Here is a 20,753-nt window from a genome sequence, read left to right as displayed (position 1 = left end):
GGATTTTATTCGTTTGTGCCCATAGCTCTTTCCAGCCTATCTCAACGTTTCGCTCTTTCCAGCTCTCCACCCCTCCTGCCAAAGTGAACTTCGCAATCGCTGTCAGCCGCAGTTAGAGAAAATCGATGCCTGTGGAGGGCTTTCTGAACCAGTTTTCTAATCGGGCTCAAGCGGCCGTTTGGTCTCCTTTCAAAGGCGATTTGATGCAAATTGACTTAATTTCCCGTTGCGTTTCTGCGCGCAGATTAGGCTTCTTTTCAAAGGGAGACAGGTGGCAACAGGGGCTTCTCTCGCTTTCTTCCCACAAAGCCTTCATTTTGCCGAAATCACCGTCCCGCAGTCAATGTCAGTCATTTCTTGCCGCCCGCCCTCTCCGTCCAATCCCACCACCCCCGCGGGAAAGTCGAGCGCAAAGGGAGCTTTTTTCTCAGTTGCCATGTGGCGGCGGCGGCGGCGGCGGCACCTTTGACGTTCTACTTTCCCACGTGACAGACAGCCTCGCTCCATTCCAGGGAGGGGAGGGAAAGAGGGAGGGAAACGCTCTCGCCGCTGCCGCTGGCTCCGCTTCAGCAAAGCTTTGAGGGAGTTGCAAACGCCGGAGGAGCGGCGGCGGCGGCGGGAGAAAGCAGTGCAGCGTGTGTGTGCGCGCTGCTTGTGTGATGAACGAGCCTCGCTTCCTGCCGTCTTCTGCCGGCTGAGATCTATTGCACAGGGCTTTGGGTGGGTGGTCCGAGCAGCCGAGGAGAAGGGAGCTGCTGCTGCTGTGCGCCGGGTGACCTTGACCCAGGAGGTAAATAATGCCAGGCGGCGGGAAGTGGGGGAATTTTGCCTGGCTGGCTCGGCGCGGGGCTTGCGTTCGGGTGAAACCAGCCGCGGGCGGGAGGAGGAGGAGGAGGAGGTGGTGGTGCCTTAGGCGCTGTCCTCGGTGCTGAAATCTCAGGCAGCTTCTCCGCTTTCACTGCAGGGCAAAACAATCTCGCGCGCCTGCCATTTGCTGCCGAAAGGCACAAGGCAGACGCCCGCCTAAGAAGGCTGCTCCCAGGAGGAGGCGGCAGGAGGAAAGGAAGGGAAGGGAAGGGAAGGGAAGAGCTGTTGAGGACCACTGTAGAACCGAGTCGGCGAGACGAAGACTGCCAAGCAACCTTTGTGTTGTGGCTGTTCGGGCTTAGAGGGGCCAGGGCCGCTCTGGGAGTCGAATCGGGTCCTCCAACTCACATGAGAAGAGCGAGGCGCAGAGTGTCTTGGTGAGGCGGCCGGGTCATGGAAGAGTGTGGTGGAAGAGGACGAGGAGAGGAGGAAGAGAACAGGTCCTTAAATTGGTCCTGGGAGGGAAGGACGTGGATTTGAAAGCAGGCACGTGGCTGACTGTCGCAGAGTCAAAGGCGTTGGATCGTTTCTTTGTTTTTTTTTAACGTGGCACAGAAGTAGGTCCACTTTGAACAAAGCTGCGGGGAAGTGATTGAAACTTAGGGTGAATTTTGCAGTCCAGTTTTGTTTTGCCGGGGTTTGAGGGGGGGGGGGAAGCAACCGTCGCTAGAAAAGATGCTTACATCACCGTGATGCTGGTTCTAGGATGTTGATGCTAAAGCCTCCTGAATGGCCATTCAAGCAAACTCTGCTGGGTTAGCCAAGAATGGGGTGGGAAGATAAAACTTCCAGTGGCCGCTGGATGGTGCTGGAAGGAAAATTACTGCGTTGGTTTCAGGCAGGAGTTGGGGCAGGGCCACAGGGCTAAGTGAAAAGGACACTTCGTGTTAAGGAACTGGGAAAAAGTTAGAGCTGTCTACTGTGGACATGAGGAGTTGTTTACCAAAGAATATCTGACTGAGATAACTTTCATTCTTCACAGAGGCTAATTGCTCTTCAAAAAAGTTACCAGGAGCCCTAGCCTTAAGACATGGCACAAGGAAATAACTATGGACAGAGCAGCAATGGGGTCGCTGATGAATCTCCAAATATGTTGGTGTACAGAAAGGTAGGCAACTGGATAATGTATAACAATGATTTTTTGGAGAGGAAGGTTTAGACTAATATATAAATTTAGCTTGTTTGCTTAGATTATGTACAAAAAAAATCTCTCACCAGCAACAATGTGTTAAAAAAAGTTAAGTATATTTTGTTAATGCAGAGAAAATATCTGAAATAGCTTGTGTCCTGTTTTTGTAGATAGGATTTTTATAGTATCATTGCAATGAGAATTATGTTTAATAAACAAACTTTTAAGCACTAATTATATATGGTGAGGGCTTTGTTAATGAAAAGCATTTTACTAATGCCAGGGCACCTGATTTCCAACAGCTTTTCAACGTATTGCAGTCATAGGCATCTCAAATACTGTTTGTTGATTCCCTCTTCACCAGTATTTTGTTCTGATAAACTTTCATGGGATTCTTGTGCTAGTTGTTGCTGTGTTCCAACAACTATACCTGAGAGAATTGTCTTTTGGAGCCAGAAACTATATTATTAGAACCAATTCATCTGCTTGACCAGACTGCATCTGATGACATGTCATACACTCCACAATAGCTTGTTTAACTTGATAATGCTTTGTCTATAATGTTTGCACAGGATTTTACTGGAATATGTTAATACAAAAACATTCCCAACACAAATTAAAACATCAGTGATCATACTGTTATGTAATTGTTATAGAAAAGTTAACAGAGTTGTGCTTATATTAAGCAAACTAAAACAAAAAGGTAGCTAAAATTAATGGTGGAATTGCTATTGGTGTGTGGTATGTCTGTAACTGTAATTTTCATCCATAGATACAGTAATCACAAACCTGCTAAGAAACACAGGGAATCCACATGGACTTACCTCTAAGCAAATATACCTAGATTTGCACATCTTTATATGCTCAGTCAAACAAAAGTTGTATGAAATACACAAATATACAGTTAGATAGATAGCATTGCCTCTGATTATGGTACTGTATTTATTGTGAATTTGGTGCCTGCATATTGAATATTTTGAAAATATGTATAGCATTTTGATATGTCTTAGCTCCTTCATGACCTGAGAGAGATATGTATTTGAGTTTGGTGGTCATTATTTTGTTAACTGTACTTTTATTTGTGCCAAGTATAAATTATTATTGCTAATGGTGTGAAATGGGTAGATTAAAAAAAAAACAGTCCAAAGTGATCTCCTTCAATTCTAACTTCACTCTTTCCAGAGGTCAATGGACAACTGGAAGGCAGATATGAGAAATGTTGTTCTGGAAAGAGAAAGGAATTTCATCAAGGAATCAAATCACCTTAGAGGATCTCCAGATTAAAAAAACCTGTCATGCCTGTGTTTTGCTTTTGTAGGAAGCACCAGAAATAGGAGCCAAAACACCACTCCAGCAATGTGTTGGGTTGGTTGCTGGAGCCAAAGTTTTTACAAAATATTTTCTTTTGACAGAGATATTGATGGTTGCACAGGAGAATTCTCTCTGAAATCTTGACCAAGTGTGTTTCAGAAAAATAATTTATGCTTTGCAATATTTTGCCATTTTATCAGGCTGTGATGTGAGGAGTTGCTCCTTCAGATAAATGGTCTCAATGCTATTGATAGCATCCTGGAGCATTATAGGTCCTACAAGGCAACCTTAGAATCAGGTATACTGTACTTCATAACTGACCTCAGTTAACATTCTGATGCATTATTCTGAACCAACTAAAGGTTATGAACATTCTTCAGAGTCAGCACAAGTTGGAGAAGTAAATATGTGGCAGTGTAACTGCAGTCATATCTGATAGGTCCAAGTAATTATTATCAATCTCCTTAAGTTTGAAGAACTAATTCCTGTAACTGGAGTTTTATGTGCTGGTAACTTATGTTTGTGAAGCAGGAAGAGAAAATTTGGAATAAATAAAAACAGTGGCAGAAAGTGAATGTGCAGAAAAATGAATGTGTCTCTCCCCACAATGCTCATCTCCCACCCAAGATCTCTTGTGTTGCTATTGTTTACTTGGGAGAAGCCCCACGAGGAGAGAATTATTCTTCATCATTGGTCCACATTCATCATTTACTATGAAAATATGAATGTAGTTCTCCTATTTTTCATGGAAATGCAACTGACAATGCCCGTGAAGGCAATATTGGACTTGAGAACTGAATTACCATCAGGCACTTAAAATGTTAGCAAACTATGCAGCAGATTTGCAGAAATTTTAATATATATTATATCTATCTAATGGCAAAAGTTTGTTCTTTTCCTTCTTTATTGAACTTTGAGAATCACATTGCCACTTGTAATGAGGCCTTGCCAGAATTAGCCCTGATTTGCAATCCATTGCTTGTGCTATTTTCTCAGAGGCTTTCAACTGAGTTTGTGGCACTGCAGCAGCTGGAATCCTTTCCAAAGGGCTTTCTTACTTGCATTAACCAATCTTCCTGAATCCCTGTTGAGGCACACAAAAGCCTCGTTTTGGTATATGTCACATTAGATAAACTTTTATTTCAAAGCTGAAGATGTTTGGATGCAAGGAGATTGTGCCTGGAGGATAAGTTTTTCTTTTAAAGAGAAGAACAACAGTTGCATTACTCTGATAAAATGTTGCCAAGCTGGATAAAATAATGCTGTTCTGTCTTTCAAAAAACATCTTTATTTCTTTGCTTATAATTTGGAAGGACATAAACATCCCAAGACTGTTTCTTTCATTTTATATTAAATTCTTTTGAGCATTTAAAAATGCACTGAATTTTAGGAATCATGACATTACTGAATGCTAGGATAATTTGCATGGAAATCTCATTTATAGATTTCCATTCCTTATAAGGTATTTGCATATATTGCAAAACTGAATATAGGCAGGCAAACTATAATTCCTACATGTTAGGAGTTTTGGACTGGTATTTTTGGATAACAAAAAAAAGGTTAAAAAAGGGGTTTTTTGTTCTTTAGTGTAGATCTATAGTGACCTTTTTTTCCACTGAAAATTATGAGATCTGATTTATGATTTTGATTGCTATTCTATCAGTTGTTCAGACTTTCAGCTCAGCTCTAGATATTTAATGGCAAGGTCACACATTTGTTTCGTCAATAGCTTCATTGTCAATTTTGGCTTTGGTTCACACAGAATTTGCTGCTAGGAATTCTGAGAACTGTTGTTCCAATTGTAACGTTGCTTGATTTGGAAGATTCTGTTAATGTAGTCTTACAGTAAAGTAGAATTAGCTTAGCTGGTCAGGATTCTGGGAAGGCTGACATTAATCTTGCAAGTCTAACTATACAAATTTCCTGCCATCTTTTTTAACAGCCTTAGAAATTAGAATTGTTCCCTTCTGAGTTTTTTTGTCTGTTATGCAACTGCAGGCTATGCCTTCTCTTATCTGATCATTTCCAGGCAGCATCTTTTGCTCCTGCCTCCCAAGATTGTCCCCACAATGACAAAGGAATTCCACAAATGGGTTGCCACAACCGAACATATCTTTTCTTTTGTTGTAACATACATGAATTCTAATGTGCTCCCATTGTCCATTACCAGTTTTAATTTAGCAATTCTGTTTCAATCTAGGTTTCAGGGCTATGTTTTCATCTTCAAAGCAACATCATTGTAATTCAATTTACCAGTTTACAGATTTAAAGATCTAATTCTATGTATGCAGAAATCCACTTACCTTTGCTACCGGTTCAGTAGCAATGTGAACTAGCGCTCGTGCATGGCACCTCACACATGCGCAGGACCTCCTGCGCATTTGCAGAGCATAAAAAAGGTAAGGTGAGCAAACAGTAAGGGGGGGTAACCTGTTTTGCCACACAATTTATATTAATATAATAATATTAATATAAATCGTGCATCACAGCTGATCATCAGAAAAACCAGTTCATCCGAACCAGTTTCATTTATTTTACTACCTGTTCAGGCAAACTAGTAACATTTTTACTACTTGGTCTGAATCAGTAGCACTTCACCTCTGTGTGTGTGTGTGTGTGTGTGTGTATGTGTGTGTATGTGTGTGTGTGTATGTATGTATGTATGTATATACATATATATATATATATATTTAAAGTCACAACCCCTGGTAGGCCCAAATATGGGAGGAAGGTCACTACTTCTATTCTCTGTCCATCGGCTCGTCATAAGAGAGCATCCAGACAGAAACCCAATATTTTTACTGTTGCCTTTGTTACATTTGTGTTGTGTTTGTGCTGATAAATAATTTATTTATTATTTTATTTATTTTATTTATTTTATTTATTTTATTTTATTTATTTATTTTATTTATTTTATTTATTTTATTTATTTATTTATTTTATTTATTTTATTTATTTATTTATTTATTTATTTTATTTATTTTATTTATTTTATTTATTTTATTTATTTATTTAATTTATTTATTTATCAGCACAAACACAACACACACACACAGACACATATGTGTGTGTATGTGTACCTGCACGCTCTCGTGTGTGTACGCACAAACATTTATATACACAAACAAAAAACCCAAAGATCCACCATATTGAAAGTGTACCAGACTGGGTTATTTAATTAGGGCCTATGATCTATGAATAACAATGGTTTGGGAGAAACTTCCTGGAACATAGGTCAGCTTTTGTAATTTTCCTTCAAAACAGAATTAACTCATTGATATATAATATGATTCTCTCCATTCTTTAAGAAACGAATGGGAAACAGAAAACCGAGTCATCAGTGGTCACTGACCCCAATATTGATCCTATGAATCCTTAACATTGGCAAAGAAGAGAATACAAGTTATTAGAATTGTTATGGAAGTGTAGTGTCATAACCTGCAATATTGGATGATGCATCTTAAGTTATTGTCTATGGAGATTCTCAGTCATCCGGGTCATGGTAATCTTAAATTGCTGTGTAATTTAGTGATATGTGTCAGTGTATCACCATACATACTGTATCTGAACAAACACATGTAAATAACTGCTGCTTATAAGATGGTTCACCCCAAGATCACCTCTCCATGTGCCAATAACACAGAATTGGGAATGTGCTGAAAATCAGTGATTGCTGAATTTACAGTCTCCCCAAATGTTACAAAGAAGGTTAAGAGATTAATTTTCCTTTCTATTGTTGGACATCTTTTCTTATTTAAAATAGATTAAACAAAATGTAAGTACAGGCCATACTGAATATACATATTTCTGCCCCCCCCCCCCCATTTTCTTAAACTTGTACCTGGGCACAGAGATGGCATGCCTAAAAGAGTCGCATTTTGGGGGATCTCTCTAGCGCTTCATTTTGATTATTGATCAGGAGAAATTCATTAACCGTCTAGTCAGCATTCAGGTGGAACAGTTGATGGGGATAATTAGTTTAATCCCAAACAGACAAATATGTTTAAGGCTAACTCTAACTCCTTTAGGTTTAATTGATTTGGTCAACTGATTCAGTGTTCTTCACGCTCCATGACCTAGTTAATGTGTTGTGCAAATAAAGATTATTCTGTAATAGAAACAAGAATGGTGATAGATGGATGGGAGCAGATCTGAATCTCTTATGTGTGCTACCTGGGTGGTTTTTTAGACCACAAAACTATTGATATTGACACTATATGAAAACCAACAGATAAAACCCATTAGCAAGTAACATTAGAGAATGGATCTCTGTTATTTCAGAATAGATCACATGAACAACCACACCCATACATTTTGAATCTACATGCATCTACATAGATGTGTAATTTTGCATGACAATTTCATTGTTGTAAAAATAAAGAAGATTCAAAATATTGCACCATTACATCCAGAGGTGGTATTCTGCCAGTTTGCCCTGGTTCGGGCAAATTGGTAGTGGCGGCAGCAGGAGGCTCTGCCCACTCATCCAGATGACATCAAGGATGCTCTGTGCATGTGCAAGCGTTCCTGCTTCCGAACCAGTAATGAGGATAAGAGGATTTCATGCCTGATTACATCTCATAATACAATGCATGTATTTTGTCTAATATGTTGTATGTAAAGTGGGTATATATATGTGTGTGTTCACCTTCAGAATGTGGATGCACCTGATGTTATGGAAACAAAAATGATACTAGTAATTCATGTAATTAAGACTTAAATTATAATCATTATTTCCATAGTTCTATAGGGATTTGTGCGGAAATGGTGGAATAAAAAAGGGTACTCAATTATTTGAAGTTAGGGATCACTGTTTGGTTTGAAAGATTTTGTGTAGGCAAGAGAACTAAAATTACCAATGTGCCATGTTAATAAATGTGCTCATCTCAAAACATTCTTCTGAAGAGAGTTTTTTTCTTCAATTAAAGTGTTTAACCATTAAACTGGAAAGGCTAACATCTGGTATTTTAGAAAGATCATGAATCTGTTCCATAAATAGCTCTTAAGTTTAGTTTTCCATATAAAACAATCTGAGAAATTCATTTCTAGCAGTTAGCCAATGATATAGTTATTTTGGAATGCTGCCATGGTTATTTATATTTTAAGACTTATATTAGTAGTCAAAATTCATATCTAATTCCCCCACCCCTGAGGTTACAACTTCATATCCAACAAAATAATATTAGAAAATAGAGAAAAGCTAAGTGTATATATTATTTTTAATTCTAAATATACTTTCCTCTTAAAGAAAAAAAGTGTACCTAATTTTCTATTTTTCTTGTATCATTGCCTAAACATAGAAGAATTCTAAAATCTCATTTGCATCCAATTGTCAATAGTCCCCCCCCCTTGATTATTTCTCTCAGTTCAGGTTATTTCAGATGTTGCCTTATTTATTAATGCACAATCTTACGTGGTTTATAAATTTATACAGAACAACCCATGATATTTCACCACAAAGGAGATAGAGCTAACCTTAAGCAAGAAAAGCATAGGATTTGATTTGATTTGATTTATTTGGCTTGTATGCTGCCCTGTTCCCGGAAGACTCAGGGCGGCTAACAATAAAAAGGGGAGGGAGTACAAAAATAAAAATAGAAAACAGCAATTTAAAATTCAACAACAGTCGTAACCTCAAATGGGGCTGGATAATTCAACAGCCCCAGGCCTGCCGGAACAGCCAGGTCTTAGTTGCTTTGTGGAAGGCCGGAAGGGTAGTAAGGGTCCGGATCTCAATGGGGAGGTCGTTCCATAGGACTTTTGGAGCAGTGATGTTCTTTTTGTGAAAAGCATCTGTCCCCAGGTAGGTAGTTAAGATAGTTCCTTGTCTATAAGTGATTGATTTTTCTAAGCACCAATATATATATATTTTGCACTTGTAGAACTTTGTGTTATTTGTTTGGCTGCTGTTTTATCTGTAGGTTTTTAATTAAATGAATGCTGTCCCATTTGGATTTTGGTTGCTGGTGATTTGAAAATGTAATAAATGAATGTATGTGCATACTTTAACAGTGATTTGATGAGTTGGTATTCAGACCTTGTAAAAGTACTGGACAACTCTGCTGTTCATTAAAATGCCCCTTGTTTTTCCATGTGAACCTCAAACAAGGTGACTGCTTTAAAGTGTCGATTCATCACACCAACATTGAATTAATATCAGGTCTGAAAGATTTCTTTCAGATAATTTTTGAAATGTGCATGAAGCCCCAAAACTCCATCTTTTTGGGGTCCTCTTGCTTAGGTTTGGAGATTTAGTTACAGTGGAGTATGGGGATTTATGTGGTTGATCGGAAGGTGGATCAATGAGAAGTTGAGCTGGTATCATAGAAGTACTGTATGCAAACAGTCCCCAATTTACAAGGTAGAGTGGAAAAGAGAAATGTTTTTCTGATAGTACAGGAGACATTTACATAGACAATACAATACGAAGGCATATTTTGGGATATAAGAGCAGAGGAAAAAGAGGCAAAGTCATCCAGGGTTTTGAAAGGACAAGTAGGGAACTTCTACTGTGTCTGAAATAGGAGAGGGTTTAGATGGGGTTTAACTGTTCAGATTGAAATCGGGTGGATGGGGTCTGCAGTTGAATACTAAATAATTACAACCAGAGTGATGCTTAACTTCCCTAGTTGGTGCTCTTCAAACGTGTTTGACTATAACTCTTATCATTCTAAAGATGATTAAAAGATGAAGATAAGGATGAAGGTATTTAACAGCTTTGTATGTACAATGTGCACACATTTCCATAAATGGTTAAGAAATCAGATATGAATGATTCCTGATTTCTCTTGATTGTACGAATGGGTTCAATATTTAGTGAACAATTCATATGTCATTTCATTGAGAGATAGCAGAACATATGTTTTGCTTTGAGTTTTGCCCATATAATGTACTCAGCCATTTTTGCAAAGTTTAGATCATTACTCCTCCACCTTGATGACTATAAGATCTGGGATTTCTACTCCCAGAATTTCCCAGCCAGCATGGGGAACTGAAAATCATTGATCTTAAAGTGGCCAAAATTGAGAAACACTGGTTTTATAATCCAGCAGATTCCAGCTCACAGCTTTTGCTATGGAGATGAAAACAGGGGTGGCTTAGAGACTAGCAATTCTGTTTTATTCTACAGGAAGTTGCCTCTGGGGATGTGGACAAGGCTATGCAAGCTGTGAGCGCCTCCACCTGCGTACTGGACCCGTGTCCCTCCTGGCTGGTTGCCAACAGCAGTGAGGTGACACGAGGCTGGATCCAGGCGGTTGTTACCGCCTCTCTTCGGGAGGGGTACTTCCCCACCGCGCTTAAGACAGCGGTGGTAAGACCCCTCCTGAAGAAACCGTCCTTGGATCCAGCTGTTCTTAATAACTATCGTCCAGTCTCCAACCTTCCCTTTGTAGGGAAGGTTGTTGAGAAGGTGGTGGCTCTCCAGCTTCAGCGTACCTTGGAGGAAGCTAACTATCTTGACCCCTTCCAGTCTGGCTTCAGACCCGGTTACAGCACAGAAACCGCTTTGGTCGCATTGACTGATGATCTCTGGAGAGCTAGGGATGGAGGCCATGCTTCCATCCTAGTTCTCCTGGACCTCTCAGCGGCTTTCGATACCATCGACCATGGTATCCTTCTGCGACGACTGCGGGAGATAGGGGTGGGCGGCACTGTTTTGCAGTGGTTCTCCTCCTATCTCTCGGACAGGTCGCAGTCGGTGTTGGTGGGGGGGCAGAGATCGTCCCTGAGGCCCCTAACTTATGGGGTGCCGCAGGGGTCGGTCCTATCCCCCCTACTATTTAACATTTACATGAAACCGCTGGGCGAGATCATCCGGAGGCACGGGATAAAATACCACCAATATGCGGACGATACACAGTTGTATCTGTCCGCCCCGTGCCAACTCAATGAAGCGGTGGACGTGATGAACCGGGGTCTGGAGGCCGTTAAAGACTGGATGAGAGCAAACAAGCTGATACTCAACCCAGACAAGACCGAGTGGCTGTTGTGTTTTCCTCCCAAAAATCTGACCAACATACCATCGCTCAGGCTGGGGGGACAAAACTTACACCCCTCAGAAAGGGCCCACAACTTGGGAGTCCTCCTGGACCCACAGCTGACTTTTGACCACCATCTCTCAGCTGTGACCAGGGGGGCATTTGCCCAGGTTCGCCTGGTGCGCCAGTTGCGGCCCTACCTGAATCGGGAGGCCCTCTCAACAGTCACTCGAGCCCTTGTGATCTCCAGGCTGGAATACTGTAATGTGCTCTACATGGGGCTGCCCTTGAAGAGCATCCGGAGACTTCAGCTAGTCCAGAATGCGGCCGCGCGAGTGATCGTGGGCGCACCACGGTTCGCACACATAACACCGATCCTCCGTGAGCTGCACTGGCTACCTGTCGATCTCCGGGTGCACTTCAAGGTCCTACTCACCACCTATAAAGCGCTCCATGGTAGTGGATCTGGCTATTTGAGAGACCGCCTTCTGCCAATTACCTCCCTGCGTCCCATCAGATCGCATAGAGTTGGCCTCCTCCGTATTCCATCCGCCAGTCAGTGCCGACTGGCGACTACCCGGAGGAGAGCCTTCTCTGTTGCGGCTCCAACACTATGGAACAATCTCCCCGTGGAGATTCGTACCCTCACCACCGTCCAGGCCTTCCGCACAGCCCTCAAGAACTGGCTAGCCCGTCAGGTCTGGGGCTAAGTCTATTTTCGCCCCTCCCGAATGTTGAGTGAATGTTGAGTTTTATTGTTTAATTTATTTTTTGTTCACATTTCTTTTTGCACTGTCCTACACTCCCTTTCCTTTGTGATTGTAAGCCGCCCTGAGTCCCCTCAGGGAAAAGGGCGGCCTATAAATGTTCAATAAAATAAAAAAAAATCAAGTATATACTTGCTTCTATCTGTTACAAATAGGGCATTGGATTGAGATGTCAAAAACCATAATATGATGGAAGACTTGTTGCCTCAAATTAGTAACTTCAGTTTGTGGGGAAGCCAGTACTATTGGCAGTCCTAGAATGAAATGAAACAAATGAATCAGATGTTTATTTCCTGACTGTATTGAACATTAATATCCATATACAAATGTGCCATTGATTTTCTGTGGTATAATTACTGTGATGGAATCAGGATTACTTCATCTGAAAAGCATTATCTGGATTTGTTAATTGCACTGGATCAAAAACTGATTTCTTTGCTCTCACCTTAGCATAATATGTGAACCCAACCATGGAATGGCATCGTGGGCAAGTTGAATCCAAGCAATTTTTTTTTTTCATTCAACAAATCCTGGTTTAAAACTTCTGGCTTAGTGTTTTATCAATGTTCACTGCTGTGCTTGTGATTACATAAATGTTTTATTAGAAATCTTGCATATGTACTGCCCTATTCACTTGTTTAAGTTATTCATGTTTAGCCATCAGGCAACAGAAGTATAAATGAGAACTGGCCCTTAGCCAATATTCAGCCTATTGTATAACAAATGATATTTCTCTTCTATGGCTTTAGTTCATTGTCAGGTTCCAGGCATTTATATTTACCCAGTGTATACTTGCTTTTCTTAATCAGAAATTTAAATGACCCATACATGCAAAATTAATTACAATTCAAAATATATTCTTGTGTAAGTCTGGCAAACCTAGTTTCCTTGCATGCTGATTGTGAATGAGTCATAATTAGCCATAATTTAATCATCATGAAAAGAAATGCTTGCATTATAGTGCATTTGCATTCATAATAAAATCTTTTTCTCAGCCAATTATCTGATAAATTTGTATATATTTAAATTTATATATATGCTGGTCTTGTTGTATTCATGTCTTTTCCCATGTATGATTGAGATTGATGGTGAGTGACACCTCGCCGAAATGTTGCCAAGACAATCTCAATCTTACATGGGAAAAGACATGTATATATATACACATACATACATATACATATACATATACATATACATATACATATACATATACATACATACATACATACATACATACATACATATATATATATATATATATACACATATACATATATATATATATATATATACATACATATACATATACATATACATATACATATACATATACATCATATACATATACATATACATATACATCATATACATATACATATACATCATATACATATACATATACATATACATATACATATACATATACATATACATATACATATACATATACATATACATATACATATACATATATATACATATATATATATATATATGTACCCGTATATACTCGAGTATAGGCCGACCCGAATATAAGCCGAGGCACCTAATTTTACCACAAAAAACTGGAAAAGTTATTGACTCGAGTATAAGCCTAGGGTGGGAAATGCAGCAGCTACCGGTAAATTTCAAAAATAAAAATAGATACCAATAATGTTTTTGAATATTTATTTCAAAGAAAAACAGTAAACTAGCGGTGTATTCAATGAAATACTTCACTCACCTCATGATGCTGATGTCCCGCTGTGATGATGATGTCCCGTGCAGCCGCGGGAGCGATGTCCCGCCTCCTATGACACACGGCACAGTGATTCCTATCATTGGATCACTGTACCAGAGGAGGTGGGACATCGCTATGTGGCTGCTTGCCATAACAAGGAGGAGGTGGGACATCGTTGCAGAGCGGCAGGAGGGGGAGGAAGGGGAATCGTAAGACAGCCCTGCATTACATTAGAACGTGAGGAGGGGGGATGGTGCGGTGCGCGCTGCGCGGCAAACTGACACAGAGGGAGGGGAAACTCACAGGGGCACTGGGCCATTCACGAGTGTCACCCAGCAGCATGGCCCCGCCCCTTTTTCTCCTCCATTTCGGGCAAATTTTTCACTGACTCGAGTATAAGCCGAGGCGGCTTTTTTCAGCCCAAAAAGTGGGCTGAAAAACTAGGCTTATACTCGAGTATATACAGTATACACACACATACACATACACACACACACACACACACACACACATTTAAAGTCACAACCCCTGGTATGCCCAAATATGGAAGTTTACTACTTCCATTCTCTGTCCATCGGCTCATCACAAGAGACCATCCAGACAGAAACCCAATATTTTTACTGTTGCCTTTGTTACATTTGTGTTGTATTTGTGCTGATAAATAATTTTATTTACTTTTCATATTTATCAGCACCTTTATTTATTTATCAGCACAAATACAACATAGATAGATAGATAGATAGATAGATAGATAGATAGATGATAGATAGATAGATAGATAGATAGATAGATAGATAGATAGATAGATAGATAGATAGATGTATTTTGTGTCACTACCCCTGGTATGCCCAAATATGGGAGGAAGCATACTGCTTCCTTTCTCTTGTCTACCAGCTCATCCCAAGAGACCATCCAGACAGAAAGCCATTATTTTTACTGTTGCCTTTTTGTTACATTTGTGTTGCATTTGTGCTGATAAATAAATAAAGGGAGACTAGTTAGCTTAGTGGCTAACACAACTGCCTAATATGTAATACAGCACAGGTTCAAATCCCAGTAAGGGTATGGTTAGCTGATGAGAGCTAAATAGCTTGAAATAGATCTATACTAGTTTCCCTTTATTTATTTATCAGCACCAATGCAATATATATATATATATATATATATATATATATATATATATATATATATATAGATAGATAGATAGATAGATAGATAGATAGATAGATTAATAGAATTAATAGAATTTTAGTTCTATTTCTGAGTGAAATAATAGTAGTCACCAATCTGATAGAATTGTTTCCCAGTATTTAGTAAGTAGATAAAGCCAATTTCAAAGAACACAAGAAAACAGATTTGAGAATATCAGACCATTTTGTTTGATATACCAATTTTTAAAAGTATAGTATTTTGAATGGTTATTAATAGAGATGTTTACCATTTAATTTTTAACTCTTTAAGGGTAATTTCCTAAGTTATTGTCCACTATTGTTTTTAAATGTCTATGGAGATTCTCAGCATCAAGACCATGGTTGTTCCAAATGTGCTTTTTCAAGAGGCAGTTGGACTTTCTGATTTTTCTTTGAAGATGTTTTGCTTCTTATCCTAGAAGCTTCTTCAGAGGTAAAGAAGCTTGTTGAATGAGAAGCAAAACATCATCAAAGGAAAACCAGAAAGTCCAGCTGCCTCTTGAAAAAGCACATTTGGGACAACCATTGTTTCTCGTACATTATCTGATCTAACAGTTTTCTTGTCCTTTTTTCCAAATTGTAAGTGCCAATAAATGGAATTGAATAAATCTGAATTCTTATATTGCTATTTTCTCTATAATTTTATATATTTTCACACTGGTTTTGGTAGTATTCTCCATCCCCGATTTACCCAGGTATAAATACTTGTTTTAGAGCAGAGTTTGAATACATGGATTATTTTGACTGTCCTGTTCTGCACTTTTCCAGTTGAGTGGTACTTATTCTTAAAAACAGGGTTTCATGCTGAATTCCAAATGGGATAGCAGCAAATAATTAAATAAAGACCATATGAACTCAGGTTCATCCAATTCTTTGACAATCCCTTTGAATTTTTAATAAGATTAATTTATACTTTTAAATTAGAAGTTAATCCTTAGATATTTGCATAATATTTTCCGTATGTTACTAGAACCTTGATCATTCAAATTATCTGACTGATGGGAGAATGAAGACAAACAGAACAGTATTCAGTTTATTCTACATACAATACTACATAATGGTAGTTAGCAATTTAAATCACTTTAAAAGGAACTAAGGGAAACTTACAGATAATAAGTCAATTAAGGACTACTAGTCATGCTTTCTACCCTTACCTCCAGTATTAAAGACTATATCTTCTGAATAACAATTGCTAAGTAACAGAAGTAACTGATATTCTTTACTTAAGGATGTTGTCCTCAAAGTTGACCCATGAGCATGAAGTTGCATATAGGGAAGAGGTAAAGGCTTTGGTGGACTGTTGCAATAAAAGTAATCTGGTTCTAAATGTTAACAAAACAAAGGAGATCATTGTAGATTTTATAAAGAGCCAGCATAGTCATACTCAGTATCAAGGATGCAGCTGTACAAGTTGTCAACAGTATTAAACATCTGGGGATGCCAATAACTAACAATGTGAATTGGTCTCTCCAAAAACCCAACTTGTATTGGGTGAGGAGAGCACATCTGTCTCCTTCTGTCCTGGCCACTTTTTACAGAAGCATGATTGAGAGCATTTTAACAAACAGCACCACTGTTTGGTTTAGTGGCTGCAGTGCCTCAGACAGAAAGTCCATACAGAGAGTGGTAAGGACAGCTGAGAAGATTATAGGAATCTCTTTTCCTGTTATTCAGGATACTGCTTATAAGTGTTGTGTGCATGGAGCTCAAAGCATTGTTAGAGACCACACTCACCCACTTTATGGTCTGTTTTTGTTGCTGTCCCCCTGGGAGGAGGTTTCAAAGTATTTCTAGCAGGACTACCAGATTCTGTAACAGCTTTATTCCCTATGCCATCTGTCTGGTAAACTTGCAATATTTGTTTTTCTTGCCATGTACATACATACATACATACATACATACATACATACATACATACATACATACATACATCCGAACTAGACTGTGTTGTTTCTCTGTTTCATATATGTGTGTATTTGCATAATTTTATATTTATTTATTTAATTCTGTCATGGTTGTGTAGTTCATATTGGAGGTGGTGACTCTTTGAGAGCTATATGCAACAAAATTTCATTTTAATGTATGCCAGTTAGTGGACATTCAAAGTGACAATAAAGTTATTCTAAGTACAAAGACTACTTTTCACATAGGAAAGATATATCAGGCATATAAGCCAAGTATACTCTGATATATAAATAGTAGTTTTGTTGGTAAATTTTTGGAGGGGGAGCACCATTCCAACTCAACCTTCCGCTTGTAGATCAAATTTCCATAGTCCCACAAGAACAGCAGCATGAGATTATTACTATATCAGTTGGCTATGAGGATCTGCATTATAATACTCATGGATATTGGTGTGATGAATTGAAGATGTGAAGAAAATAGAATTTGTGGCTGCTGCTATTTAATCACACATTTCTCTGTGTGAAGAATAATACAAAAAAAAAAAGCTGAAATACAGAAGACTCTTGGGACAACTCATTTGGAAAAGCCAGATGACATTTGTAACAATTTTCCGAATGATTTAGCATTTTTTACCATTTCGTCTCCTTAAAAAAAAATTAGCGGAAAACTCATATGCTGAAAAGAGCAAGTACAATGGAGACACTGACCTTTTACTGATAGAATGAAAGTCAATATCTTGTTTCTCATAAAGGTAAACTTTCCCCGCCTCTTAATGCTTATAAATGCTTTTATCAGCAGTTAAAATTCTTTCATCAAGACAATTTTCCCTTCCTTGCAAATGAAGGATACTTAAAAATTAGGGAACATTTAGTCCAAATATGAAACATTGGAAAAGACATTTAGGAAAATGAGATCTGTTGTGTACCACCCAGAGTCACCTTTTTGGTGAGATGGGTGGCTACATAAATTTGATTAATAAATATATATTTAAAAATATATAAAAATACAGCCTGTATTCACAAACATTTAATAGATTATTAAACAGAGTTACCTTTAATTCTTATGGCTTGTTTTTGCTTGGAACAATTATGTTATTTCAAATGACAGTTTCTTTTTAAACCGTTTACCTCAGTTTTATGGATGCCTCAAAGCAATCAAATCCAATATTATTTACGACACAGTTGTTTCAATTATTACTGCAATACTGTAATTTTTCTTAAATGAGATCTTGTGATATTTTAGATTTGAATGGCACAATCTGATGAGAAGTTAAAATGTTAAAATTGTGGACTCAAAATCTTGGGAAAGATTTCTGGCAAGGCTTAACAATTTCATACGTTTGGGGCATTTTTTAAAAAAAAAAAAAGTTGCTGCCACATAAAGTGATGAAATGGCCTCCTTGTCTGAAAAAGTGGCTAACCTCTGATGTTTTTTAATTCATGTTGAAATTTGCATGCACCTTAATTCAGGATACTTGACCAATATTGTGGTACATATTGATGGTACCATAGTTTCCCCAAAGAAATCCTAGAAGATATATATATATATTTTTAAAGTTACAATAAGTCCCACCTTAACCATGAAAGCCAGCTGGGTGACTTTGGATCAGTCACTATTTCTCAATTGGATAAGTTTGTCACCATGAGTTATTTGTACAGATAATAAAGGAGCAATGCAAGTAAATAAATAAACAGATATTTGTGGTATAATTCTAACAATGTTTACTTGGTTTAATTCTCCCTGAGTTCAGTGGATATTATTCCCTTATAGACTTGTTTAGCCAACAGAAGAAAATATTTATAATTCAGGGTTCAACTGTGAGGTCCTTGATGCTCTGTGAGCTCAGTGTTTTTATGCACTGATAAACATCTGCAGGAAAACCACCAAGCATAGAGAGCACCAAGGACCCCACAGACTTGTTTGGCCTGAACACTTTAGGAATTAAGTCTCATTAGACTCATTGGAACTGAATCCCACAGTAGATGTCTTAATTTTATATTCTAACTGAATTTTCTCAAGACTTTGAAACTGAATGTTTCAAAATTCAGTTGTTCTTTAAAGTTTAGGTTTTCAATAAAAAGACTACACCATGCAATCCTGAACAGGACAGTTTAGTATCAAATGGCCCCATTTAAAGCACCTTGTGCTGTTTCCCAATCTGTGTTCTGCCATTCTAGATTTATTTCAGTGTTGTCAAGCTGGATCAGCACTGCACTTTCCTAGCCAAAATGGGATGTGGGGGGTGATGCGTTTTGTCCTCCATGGCCTCCTGCAGCACTCTGCTGGCCAAAAACGGGCCATGTGGCAGCCTCCTAAGGCCCCTGCGTGGACTGTTTTCAGCCTCCCTGGCCTCTAGCAGGACTCTGCCGACCAAAACCAGGCCTACATGTGGTGTGTTTTTGGCAGACAGATTGCTGCAGAAGGCCGGGAAGGCTGAAAAAGGGCAGTGGGGTGGCCGCACATGGCCTGTTTTGGCCAGCAGAGGCACTGCGGGCTGGTCCTTTGATATTTCCAGGCCAGTCCTGTGGGCCTTGTGTTTGACATCCCTGATTTATTTTATGCCAGCTTTTTAAAAAAAACCTTTCTGCATAGTGATATGTTGCTAGTGAAATTATTTCAGTGGGAAGCTGATAACATTTCTGTCATGTTATGATTTTTTTCTAGCTATCTATTTTGATGAAACTAAAACCTTTTGAATTCTATTTATATACTTATTCAACTATGTTTTTCTAAAGCAGAGAAAGGCATTTCAGGAGGAACACAGTGCAATGAAGTTCTCTTCACCCTGAAATGCTTGTGTCTTTTTCATACAGTGCAAGTTATTCAGCATTGAAGTTTTATGTACAAAATAGATAAAACAATGGCAAAAAACTTCAAATGAGCATTTTTCAGCAAACAAATCAGGAAACATGACAATTCTCTTGCTGAATTTTTCCGCTTCATTAAATCAAAAAAATTGTTGTCACTTTGTTTTTAAATAATTGTTTAACACCTGAAGAACCTTTTTAATAGGGGGATTGCAAATATAAATAGTAAACCAAACAGATGGAAATGCCCAAACTATTATACTTTTTGTGCGCTTATCATAATTGTCCAAGTATCTGAAATTTTATTAAATTTCAGTAAAAAAATAACAGGTAAATGGCATGTCTCTTCATTTCTTAGACAATAAATAGTTGGAAGTGTACCATAGAACGCTTCAAGGTGATAAACATACCTCCTAATACTCCGTCTTTCTCTTATTTTCCCCAGAACAGCAATCTTTTCAGATGAGTAAAGCTGAGAGATAATGACTAGCCTAAAGTCATCAAGATGACTAAGACAGTATTAGAACCCACAGTATCCTGATTTCTAGTGTTGCCTTAACCACTAGATTCAAACTGGCTTTAGGATGATCCTAGGACACTTAGGAAAGTGTCCCATACAAAAGATTTGCCTGGGACAAATTTTAGACCAAATGCAATACACTCTTCTCAGGTATCTGGCCAGAATGGTTTGTAATTGTGAACTTCAGGAAACTAGTGTAGTTCACAGTGACTGACTTCACAGTGGGTATTGGAAGATCAGCTCCGAATAAACTTCAGCTATCATACAATATTGTACCATTAGGTCCAACTGCTTTTTAGAAGTTGGGCTAAACCTTGCAAAGGCACTGATGATGTCTTGGTTATCTTTCGGTTCTGTTCATATTACAGCTAAGTTCAAGAATAAAACACACACACACACACACACACACACACACACACACACACACACACACACAATATGTGCAATATATGTTGCAAATTGAAAAACTATGCTGATGAAATGCTATAGACCAGAGGTGTAAAACTCGATTTCATTGAGGGCCGCATCAGGGTTGTGTTTGATCTCGGGGGGGGGGGG

General features: G+C 38.6%; 1 protein-coding gene across 12 annotated transcripts in view; it reads left to right on the top strand.

Moving 5' to 3' along the window:
• The first annotated feature begins 1,897 nt into the window (after positions 1 to 1,897).
• RGS7 (regulator of G protein signaling 7) overlaps positions 1,898 to 20,753 on the top strand; it is a 194,460-nt gene continuing 175,604 nt past the window's right edge. For all 12 annotated transcript variants that reach the window (XM_032216318.1, XM_032216325.1, XM_032216319.1 and 9 more), the window contains exon 1: positions 1,898 to 1,975. In XM_032216318.1, coding sequence (XP_032072209.1) covers positions 1,898 to 1,975 — 78 coding nt within the window. The remainder of the gene's footprint in view (positions 1,976 to 20,753) is intronic.

The sequence above is a fragment of the Thamnophis elegans genome, chromosome 4, assembly GCF_009769535.1.
Source record: "Thamnophis elegans isolate rThaEle1 chromosome 4, rThaEle1.pri, whole genome shotgun sequence".
In the NCBI taxonomy this organism is placed as follows: domain Eukaryota; kingdom Metazoa; phylum Chordata; class Lepidosauria; order Squamata; family Colubridae; genus Thamnophis; species Thamnophis elegans.
This window is presented reverse-complemented; position numbering and strand designations above follow the sequence as displayed.